Raw genomic sequence first — 12,141 nt, 5'->3', positions numbered from 1 at the left:
TTGTACCTGTTGTAGTTTCCATGTTGTGTTGAATGTTGTAGATCTACAAATGATCCATAGCTTAGTTGGTAAAACTTCTGTTTCAGATGATAAGTTTTCAACCGCGTCTTTGGCAAAATAATTGTTACATGTTTACAGACAGAATCGATTATATGAGCACAGAAGCAGTTCCAATGAAATCAAATCGTTAGACGGGTATTTGCATAAATGTGTCCCTAAAGTCCAATATTTTACATGTTTTAAAGTAAGGTACATATAAATAGGTAAACAGTGGGCTAATTTTGTTTACCTGTGATCCTTAAATTATTCAGAGGAAATTCGAACACAGTTAATTGTCTCCGCCGATTGAGTTATTTTGGAAGGAATGACAAGACAGTAAACATCCTCAAAATTAATCCGCAGCGTAATTCATTCTACTTTCTAGCATTGTCGTAAGATTATTAAAGATGAAAGTACATTAATACAAACGTCAAAAGTCCATGGATCAGAGCATGATCAGAGTTAAACAGACGTTTGAAGTAAAATGAAACTATCAGTATGTTTAATTCCGGAATGATGCAGACGGCCACAACTTCTGTCATTTGCTCATTTTAACAAGACCTCGGACTTTCAGTAGATCGTAACTATCTATTTTTTGCGTCAAAACAAGTTAAAAATGATGCTGGTTTCAAACAAAATATACACCGATTGCGTAGTCTAGAACACAGGTGCAGGTGCTTTTGGACTGGACCGTGCACTACCCCCCCCCCTTTTTTTCTATATTTTTTTTCAATTTTTTTTTTATTTCTTTTATTAATTATCATTAACAACCCCTTATATATGTCTCCAGCCGAAAAATAAAAGAAATATCGCGACTTGGTAGCATTTTATAATCACACTCGTTTCCCCTATATATATAAAGAGAGAAGGTAAGCAACTCCCGTTTGTTTACATTGAGGTACCACTCTCTTATATATATAACAGATTATCAATTTGCTATAACAAAATAGAAATTTCATATAACAGATTAGTAATTTGTTATAACAAATTATCAATTTGTTAAAACAAATTATTATAATTTGTTATAACAGATTAATAGTTTGTTATAACAGATTATCAATTTGTTATAACAAATAAATAGTTTGTTATAGCAAATTATCAATTTGTTATAACAGATTATCAATTTGTTATAACAGATTTTCAATTTGTTATAACAGATTATCAATTTGTTATAACAGATTATTAATTTGTTATAACAAATTATTAATTTGTTATAACAAATTAGTTTTTTGTTATAACAAATTAGTAATTTGATATAACAAATTAATAATTTGTTATAACAAAATACTTATTTGTTATAACAAATTAATAATTTGTTTTAACAAATTAATAGTTTGTTATAACAAATTAATAATTTGTTATAACAAATTTAAAGTTTGTTATAACAAATTATCAATTTGTTATAACAGATTATTAATTTGTTATAACAAATTATTAATTTGTTATAACAAATTAGTTTTTTTTTTGCTATAACAAATTATCAATTTGTTAAAACAGATTATCAATTTGTTATTTTTATAACAGATTATCAATTTGTTATAACAAATTAATAATTTGTTTTAACAAATTAATAATAGCAGAGAGATATCATAGCATCGCATAGAAATCTACGGAAGCGTATTAGGGTCGCAGCAGTATTTTTTATTAATTTGTTATAACAGATTAGTAATTTGTTATAACAAATTATTAATTTGTTATAACAGATTATCAATTTGTTATAACAGATTAGTAAGTTGTTATAACAGATTATCAATTTGTTATAACAGGTTATTAAATTGTTATAACAGATTAGTAATTTGTTATAACAAATTATCAATTTGTTATAACAGATTATCAAATTGTTATAACAGATTATCAATTTGTTATAACAGATTAGTAAGTTGTTATAACAGATTATCAATTTGTTATAACAGGTTATTAAATTGTTATAACAGATTAGTAATTTGTTATAACAAATTATCAATTTGTTATAACAGATTATCAAATTGTTATAACAGATTATCAATTTGTTATAACAGATTATCAATTTGTTATAACAGATTAATAATTTGTTATAACAGATTATCAATTTGTTATAACAGATTATCAATTTGTTATAACAAATTAGTAATTTGTTATAACAGATTATCAATTTGTTATAACAAATTAGTAATTTGTTATAACAGATTATCAATTTGTTATAACAAATTATTAATTTGTTATAACAGATTATCAATTTGTTATAACAGATTATCAATTTGTTATAACAAATTAGTAATTTGTTATAACAGATCATCAATTTGTTTTAACAAATTATCAATTTGTTATAACAGATTATCAATTTGTTATAACAAATTAGTAATTTGATTTAACAAATTAATAATTTGTTATAACAAGTTATCAATTTGTTATAACAAATTAATAATTTGTTTTAACAGATTAATAATAGCATACAGATATCATAGCATTGCATAGAAATCTCATAGCATTGCATTTTTATGCTATTTTTTGGTAAATTGAAATGAAATGCTTTCTGACGATACATGATATTACATGATATGGTATGCTGTGCTAGGTTTTGTTATGCTATGATGAATGAGAATCAAATGATATGCTATAAGATCCAATCCTATGCAATGTAATTCCAATGATATGTTATCTAAATTCCATAGCATAGCATTGGAATTACATTATATACCATTGGAATCTTATAGCATATAATTTGATTCTCATTCAACATAGCATAGCATTATTTAGCGTTTCATATCAATAACATTAAATAGCATCGATATATCATAGCATATCATATGCTTTTTTTTTTGTAAATTTAAATGAAATGCTTTATGAAGATATATGATATTACATGATATGGTATACTGTGCTAGGTTATGATATGCTATGATGTATGAAAATCAAGTGATATGCTATAAGATTCCAATGTTATGTAATATGATTTTAATGCTATGTTATTTAAGTTTCATAGCATAGCATTGATATACATTATAAAGCATTTGAATCCTATAGCATATCATATGATTCTCATTGATCATAGCATTGCTTACCATATTATTAAGCATTTCATTTCAATTTAATATAGCATAGCATAGAAATCTTACAGAATTCCATAGGAATCTCCTATCAAACCTTATGAATCTCGAAACATTACTTGTAATCTCATAGCACAGCAATGGAATCTCATTACAAAACATTGAAAATATCATAGCATACCAAAAAATAGTATAAAATTGCAATGCTATGAGATTTCTATGCAATACTACGATATCTCTATGCTATTATTAATTTGTTAAAACAAATTATTAATCTGTTATTACAAATTACTAATCTGTTATAACAAACTACTAATTTGTTATAACAAATTACTAATCTGTTATAACAAATTACTAATCTGTTATAACAAATTGATAATCTGTTATAACAAATTACTAATCTGTTATAACAAATTGATATTCTGTTATAACAAATTACTAATCTGTTATAACAAATTGATAATCTGTTATAACAAATTACTAATCTGTTATAACATATTGATAATCTGTACTAATTTGTTATAACAAATTTATAATCTGTTATAACAAATTGATAATCTGTTATAACAAATTATTAATCTGTTATAACAAATTATTAATCTGTTATAACAAATTATTAATCTGTTATAACAAACTAGTAATTTGTTATAACAAATTAATAATTTGTTATAACAAATTGATAATCTGTTATAACAAATTACTTATCTGTTATAACAAATTGATAATCTGTTATAACAAACTAGTAATCTGTTATAACAAATTGATAATCTGTTATAACAAATTGATAATCTGTTATAACAAATTACTAATCTGTTATAACAAATTAATAAAAAATACTGCTGCGACCCTAATACGCTTCCGTAGAAATCTCATAGCATTGCATTTATAAACTATTTTTTGGTATGCTATGATATTTTTAATGTTTTTGTAATGAGATTCCATTGCTATGCTATGATATTTGACCGTCATTTTATGCATATCTATTACAATCTCATGCTATGCTGTGCTATGAGATTCGAGTAATGTTTCGAGATTCATAAGCAATAATATGAGATTCCAATGGAATTCTGTAAGATTTCTATGCTATGCTATATTAAATTGAAGCGAAGTGCCTAATGATATGGTAAGCAATGCTATGATCAGTGAGAATCATATGAAATGCTATAGGTTTCAAATGCTTTATAATGTATATCGATGCTATGCTATGAAATTTAAATAACATAGCATTAAAATCGTATGACATAACATTGGAATCTTATAGCATATCACTTGATTCTCATTCATCATAGCATAACAAAACCTAGCACAGCATACCATATCATGTAATATCATATATCTTCATAAAGAATTTTATTTAAATTTACTAACACAAAAGCATATAATGATATGCTATGATATTTCGATACTATTCAATGTTGTGGATATAAAAGGCTAAATGATGCTATGCTTTGATGAATGAAAATCAAATGATATGCTATAAGATTCCAATGGTATATAATGTAATTCCAATGCTATGCTATGGAATAAGATAACTGTAAAAATATTGCATAGGATTGGATCTTATAGCATATCATTTGATTCCCATTCATCATAGCATAACAAACCCTAGCACTGCATACCATATCATGTAATATCATTTATCGTCAGACAGCATTTTAATTTACCAAAAAATAGTATAAAAATGTAATGCTATGAGATTTCTATGCAATGCTGTGATATCTGTATGCTATTATTAATCTGTTAAAACAAATTATTAATTTGTTATAACAGATTGATAACTTGTTATAACAAATTGATAATCTGTTATAACAAATAATAAATCTGTTATAACAAATTACTAATCTGTTATAACAAATTACTAATCTGTTATAACAAATAACTAATCTGTTATAACAAATTATTAATCTGTTATAACAAATTACTAATCTGTTATAACAAATTACTAATCTGTTATAACAAATAACTAATCTGTTATAACAAATTATTAATCTGTTATAACAAATTACTAATCTGTTATATCAAATTATTAATTTGTTATAACAAATTGATAATCTGTTATAACAAATCATTAATCTGTTATAACAAATTACTAATCTGTTATAACAAATTACTAATCTGTTATAACAAATTATTAATCTGTTATAACAAATTGATAATTTGTTAAAACAAATTGATAATCTGTTATAACAAATAATTAATCTGTTATAACAAATTACTAATCTGTAATATCAAATTATTAATTTGTTATAACAAATTGATAATCTGTTATAACAAATTATTAATCTGTTATAACAAATTAGTAATCTGTTATAACAAATTAATAATTTGTTATAACAAATTACTAATTTGTTATAACAAATTACTAATTTGTTATAACAAATTGATAATATGTTATAACAAATTAATAAAACATACTGCTGCGACCCTAATACGCTTCTGTAGAACACCATATGGTTTTCCCCTCTGAGGGTATTCCTTTTTCATTATTCTTGCAACTGTTTCTAGAGTCTGTGTTTGAAAATATAGGTTTAAAACGGAAAATGCCTTCTCTCTTGTACGATCAATCTTGAATAAAATTCATTTCAACCAACCAAAGTTTGTTACATCACAATTCAATGAAAATCAGTTTTCTTTAAACTTAAAAAGAAAAAAAAATAACTCTTTTACTTTTTATTTGGTTTACACTTTACATTTAGGTTTGGCGAAACATTAGTTAATCTAATAAAAATTTCAAATGGCATCAGATATTCTGGGACACCCTGTACATGTAACCTTTTTCGAAGAATACCAACCCTTATTTCTTCAAATTATATAAACATACTAATGTACAACTTGTAATGAATAGTTGAATAATTAAATGCATGCTTTCTTTGGTGATTCATGCGTTAGCAAGTTATGTATTTTTTTCTGTAATGATTGCTTGACCTTGTTTATATTTACATCTTTCTTTTCACAAATTAATAAATTGATTGCTAAACGTAAATAAATTTTACTAAATTACTGTTGATGTACGTTAGATAAAAGAAACAGCCAAATTGTCTCCTAAGTCTGAAAACCTCATGATTATTTCGTGCAGTCCGTGATTTTTCTTAGATCGTTATAGGTTTCGATAAACGGGGCGTGTATATTTCAGTCCTCTCAGTTTCAGTCGCAGTAAGTTTCGACCAATCATTAAAAATGAGCCGGGCCTGTAGATTTTAGTCTGGTTGTGTTTTATAGAGATATGAATTAAATAGTAACTTAACTATAAGTTTCCGTATCGGGAAATAGAGGGAATCATACTCAGTAGATGTAAATATAGTAATATTTAGTTGGTAATTTAAAAGATAACATCACATTTACTGGTACTTATCAATGAATTAAAATATAATATTCCACAGGCACGTAGCATCAGGATGGGGGGGGGGGGGGGGCTGGCTCCCCGCTTTTTTGCGCAGCAACATTTTTTCTTAAATTGACATAATAAAAATGGAATTAATATGGAGTTGGCCTCCTACTTTTATGGGACCATGTAAAAAACTGAATCGAAAATAAACAGTGAAATTGAAGTTAAAGGTATACTTGTGCCCCCCCCCCCTTCACCCAGGATTTTATCTTTTTCTTTTTTTTTGCATAGCAAGATTTTTTGCATGAGTCCCCCCCCCCCCCCCCCCCACTTCCAAAAACGATGCTGCGTGCCTGCTCTATGAGTAGCTTCCTATATGTCTTTATAAGAAATCAAATAATTAAAAAACAACCAGAGACTTTGAATACCTTTATTGCTTAAAACAGTCAATATGTTTCATAATCATAATGTTAATAGAATATGATACATGAAAACGACATCAAATATAAAAATTCAACTGCGTAACTTTCCACAGGTACATGTCTAGTGCAAATTTAAGTCTTACTTTTCTCACAGAAAATATTTTAACAATTTTATAATAATAAATAACATGAAAAAATTAACCCACAGAATATTGTAATTACAGGATTTTCAATTTTTTTTTTACTGACTATCAAGGGTATAATAACATTCATATTCTTCTCTTAAAAATAAAAAAGACCTTTCATTGTCAACATGTACAAGCATTACTGGTATATTATGTAAAATCAATATTTTGTAAAACAGTGAAAATCCATTGAACACAGTCTTGTATAGACTTGCTGGTCTTGAAATCTGTCCATGAGGATTTACATGTCCTTCATCTTCATCGAGTGTATTACTTCCAGCAGGTTTAAGATGATTCCATATGTACATGCATGTACATCTTGTACGTATTGATGCAAGGTCAAACCGATTTAAATGGCAGCCCCATCTGTCTGCTGTCACTAGCCAGGTTCATAAGATTAGAGGAGATCTGAATTCAACATGTATATGATTGTGAATACATAGTAATAAAATTATTAAAGGGCAAGAAAAATAAAGTTTTAGTTTTGCAGAAAAAATACAGGTATGGCAGGTAGGAATTTTATTGTTTACTGTAGATATAAAAAAAAGTTGGCTTTTTAAATTTTTTCTTATTAATATTTTTTTCACTTATTAATGATATACCCTTTCCCTTTTCATTAGGCAATGAATGTGAACAACAATATGCTGCAATATTTGACATATTGTAGCTGTGCCTAAGATATTAAATATTCATTATCCTTGGCCTATGAAATGTTCATGATCATTTCCATTTACCTGTGAATCATTCATGATGTAACATTTAACATTCTTGACTGTAATTTGATATTGTTCATATCAATTATTGTAACATGTAAAAATTTACAGATATATTTATGATACTGCATACAAGATAAATCACATCATTACCTGGTGTATCCTGAATGCACATCGTTTGTTTTCGTAGCAATTAAAAAATGTTAGAGCACCGTGCAGTTGAACCCTGAACCTGAAAAGACAATCAAGTATACTTTTAAAAAAGAAATTCAAGTGTATTAGTGGTTTATGCTGTGACATGGGTTTGTAAGAGTTTAATATTGTAGTTTCAAAATGATCAAAATAAACAATTTTTCTTACATGTAGGTCTTGCAATTATTTTTAACGTTAGGTGCATACATGTGTTAATTTCTCTGATTTACGAAAGGTTAACTACAAAAGGAAAATTTATTGAAAATTTTACAGCACACTTTTTTAAAATTTACATTAGAATGTCTTTAATATTTCGTCCCTCTTATAATAACAAACCGTCATGATAAACCATCAAATTTAATTTTCAAACACAAAATTTATTACAAATAATTATCTAATCCCTTCAAATCTGCTACATACACCATTTTAATAAAATACAGTTAAACATATTTAATATCATTTAATGTTAAATAACAAGGGAAAGCTGATAGTATTAACATAATTTGCTAAAGATAAAATATAAAGACTACTTATATTATTTCCTTTCATAAATAATTACAGTAATGATACAATGTTATTTTTTTCAATCAAAATTTTATAGATATAAGGAAAAGGTAAATGTAAGTCAACAAAATGAAATATACTGTTGTCAATGACCCAATTTACCTTTCACAGGTGACCAATATAGCCGCTCGAAATAAAGGATCATACTTCAATACATCCACAAAGCTTTCACCTATCTAAACAAGAGAAAAACATAAAATCAGTTAAATTAAGCATCAGAAATTTATACTCAACCTTGCACGAGCTTACAAACAGCTTGTTACATTTTTCTTTTTCTCATGAATACATGGAAATGCTCTATTTACACTTTGGTCAAAGAAATCTGACAAATTGTATGAATGCTCACAGGCGGGGGTGTTAAAGAAGCACATGGGCAATTTAGCGTCTTATTTTGACTGTTATATTCCAAATTGTGAAATTAATTAACTATTTTGAATAAGATCAAAAACTTAGTATTATCCTTTAAAATAGATGTCAGTGCAATAAAATCTGGTATACTCTGTCCCGAGTTTTTGCTTCCACCACTTTTTGCTTGATATTTCAATAATAGTAAATACCTTTGTACTCAAACTACCTTCATCCACTAATATGAAAAATGTCCAGATTATTTGTTTTGAAACGCCCCTTCTTCCGCTTCTGGTTTCAATACACATCCCGAAATTGAAAGTCTACAGAGATTTTGCATTGCAACAGATATTAATAAGCCCGGATGATAACGTTAAAAAATTGCGCGATGTATTCCGAGTGTATTCCGAATGGAGAAAAGATGTAAACATTCCCCATTATAAATCTCCGTAAGGAATCTGTTTTCGTTCCTGTGATTTTTTTCTGAGTGGAAAGGGATAAATGTTCAATGAAGATATCTTGGATATATTCCCTTTTAACGATTCCAACTGTATTTCTTTCACAGGTGTGTGTAATTTTATTAAAAATAATCAAAAAGCGATGGAAGCAATAACTTGGGACATACTATAGTACGTTACTGCCACACTGGTGCATTATCACGTGACAACTACATGTATAAATAGCTTACGAATATTCCTTAAAATAAAATGAGATAGAACAACACTACCCCGCTGTTTCCAAAATAAAATAAACATACCAAGTGAAGGCAAAACATCTCAGTTTAATCAAAACAGCTGCTAGAATTCTAAGTTCTTCTTAATTAAATAGTTATTCATACGGCTTTGTAAAAATTTCCCAACTTTTATAAAGTTTGCACGGAAAATGATATGTTGCATCAAAACAACACACAACATGGGGTTCTAGCAGCACTTTTCAATTTCAGCATTGATTTTCAAGCCTAAAATTTCAAGTTCAATAAAAGCAAGGTTACATACCTTTTAGGGAATGATTGATAAAACTGACATCTCTCCCAGTATTCTTATGTTCAATTCTCAATAAATCACACCACAATACTTTATAAGAGTTCTTAGAGTAGTTGTATTTTGAATATGTTTACAATGCTTTCCGATCAAATTCACACGACATTCAACTTTTAGTCATGAGGTCATCAATGTGTAAATCTATGTAATACAAACTATTTTCTGAAAAAAAATTGTCTTCAGTATTTTTTATTTGTTTTTGGACTACGTTTCGTTGCTTAGATATTTGAATATGTACATAATAAATAAGATTTATGATTTCACGGAATTACATGTAACTCAGATTCCATATGCTTTCTTAACACCCCCGCGCACAAAAATCTTCAAAAAATTGAAAAACTAAAAACTTAAGTCATATTCTGATACATCTTCAAAATAAAATATTACATTTATGATATTTTAGAATTTTTAAATTTCATATTTGTACAGAATGATATTTTTTCTTAAATTTACCTCTCCACATAAATTCTTGACAGCCTGATGGACTGCAAATTTAAACATGGTTTCTCCAATATCTATGTACCCTTCATGTTCAAACTCTCTAAAGAAAAAAAAACTCCAAACAGTTCAAGTTAGATTTAGGTCTGCTTGCAGTTGTTGTTACATATGTATCCAAACACTTGGAAAAAATGTTAATCAATGTGACTGTATATCGTTTTTTATTAAAATTTAATCAATTGATTGACAATAATTGGCAAAGCTCTTACCTTAAAGCCGAAACATATAAAAGTTACATGTATTTTATTTACGTCTCTCAGTTAAGGCAAAAATCATTTTCTATAATTTTTTTAAGTTTCCATTTTTTTTTTTACATGTAACGTGTATTACAAACCACAAGCGCGTGGGTCTTGTGTTAATGTAATACTATTATTACATATAAATAGGCACATGTATCGTAAATATCAGCATATTCATGAGCAAAGACTTTTAAAAGCATCTGTTACTTAAAGCGAGCTCATAGAACCAGTGTGCGCGGGAAAAAGAACGAGCTAAACCTACAGTTCATCAAACAAAATTTTTTGTCTATGTCCCATAATGCTTTCTAATGTTTTCATCCGTGGTGCTATGCCAAAAATGGCCGACTTTTAATAGTAATTTATGGTGTCTTAAAGTTTGATGACACATTTGAGTACCGCATATGCTATGGCGAGACTCAAAAGATTTGTTACATGCTTCCATACCTTCGTATTGAGTCGTGATACGTAAACAAAGACGAACAAAGTCATGGATGACGTCACAGTGCTCTCTATATTTCCCGCAATAAATTTAGAGATAGATCAAACATCTGTAATGCGTGTACTAGCTATTTCAGTATAGACTGTGATACCTGCCTTATTGACATTGTATGATTTGTTTTTAATTTTTTTTTAATATAGAGATTATATAAATATATACAAGCAAGAGTCATACTTTACTGTCAAATCAATCCATTTTTAAGCTAATTGTGCATGCATGTACAGTAGGCAGGTAAGTATAAGTAGGGAGGAAATAAACAATAGGCCATTATGAACTAAATAAAAAGGAATAAAGAGAAAAAAGAAACAGTTAAAAAAAATATGTAGATATTGCATATAGACAAAGCATTAAATTCAAAAGTGGGAAATTACACACCTACAAACAGGGACCGGGCCTCACTGGGCACACACTATCTCTCTATCTCTCTCTAGGGCGAACGAAAACTAGAGCGAACGCGTTTTAGAGCGAACGAACAGCCAATCCTCTCGGGAGAATGATAGGGGGTTGCGTTGTATGTATCATAACCATTAAAATTAGTACCTTTGGCATACTTATTGTAGAGCAATACTCTCTCAAAAATTCTTTGACGTTCGTTGATACCTAAACAACACTATATAGATACACAATGATGCAAGGTATGTGTAAATCTTGCTGCGCTCGCCAGAACGGTAGCACCATAAAACATATTAAACTTGTACTCACAACTGGATTCGAAAATAACATTGCTTGGAGACTGGATATTTGATCTTTCTGACTTTCATTGCAAAATCTTCAATTACAATACATCAAAGAGCATTATGTCAAAAGAAAAAGAAAAGAAAACCATGATAACCACGTTATCCAAAAACTTAATTAGGAAGTAACATATTTGAGATAGAAGTGAAAATGTAACAAGTAAAAATTAAATTTCCGGAATAATTCGACCATCGAAAAAGGAGGGGATTAGTAAGAATTCATTTGGGCCAAAAGTCCTACGAGCGTTTAGCTTCAGCTGATACCCATGAAGACCATGCACAGAATTTGGAACAAGGGTATTACGGACTGTCTAATATGA

At 28.0% G+C, this 12,141-nt stretch overlaps 1 protein-coding gene across 1 annotated transcript; it reads right to left on the bottom strand.

Moving 5' to 3' along the window:
* Positions 1-6,814: 6,814 nt before the first annotated feature.
* Positions 6,815-11,923, bottom strand: LOC136274333 (ribonuclease P protein subunit p14-like). The gene is made up of 5 exons (XM_066080877.1): positions 11,790-11,923; positions 10,305-10,392; positions 8,569-8,642; positions 7,864-7,942; positions 6,815-7,405 (listed from the first exon to the last, which is right to left on the bottom strand). The coding sequence occupies exons 1-5, from the start codon at positions 11,846-11,848 to the stop codon at positions 7,337-7,339; spliced, it is 369 nt and encodes a 122-aa protein (XP_065936949.1). The 5' UTR covers positions 11,849-11,923; the 3' UTR covers positions 6,815-7,336.
* Between the last annotated feature and the right edge of the window lie 218 nt (positions 11,924-12,141).

Source organism: Magallana gigas, chromosome 4, assembly GCF_963853765.1.
Source record: "Magallana gigas chromosome 4, xbMagGiga1.1, whole genome shotgun sequence".
In the NCBI taxonomy this organism is placed as follows: domain Eukaryota; kingdom Metazoa; phylum Mollusca; class Bivalvia; order Ostreida; family Ostreidae; genus Magallana; species Magallana gigas.
Note: the sequence above shows the minus strand (reverse complement) of the source record. Positions and strands in the feature narration are given on the sequence as shown.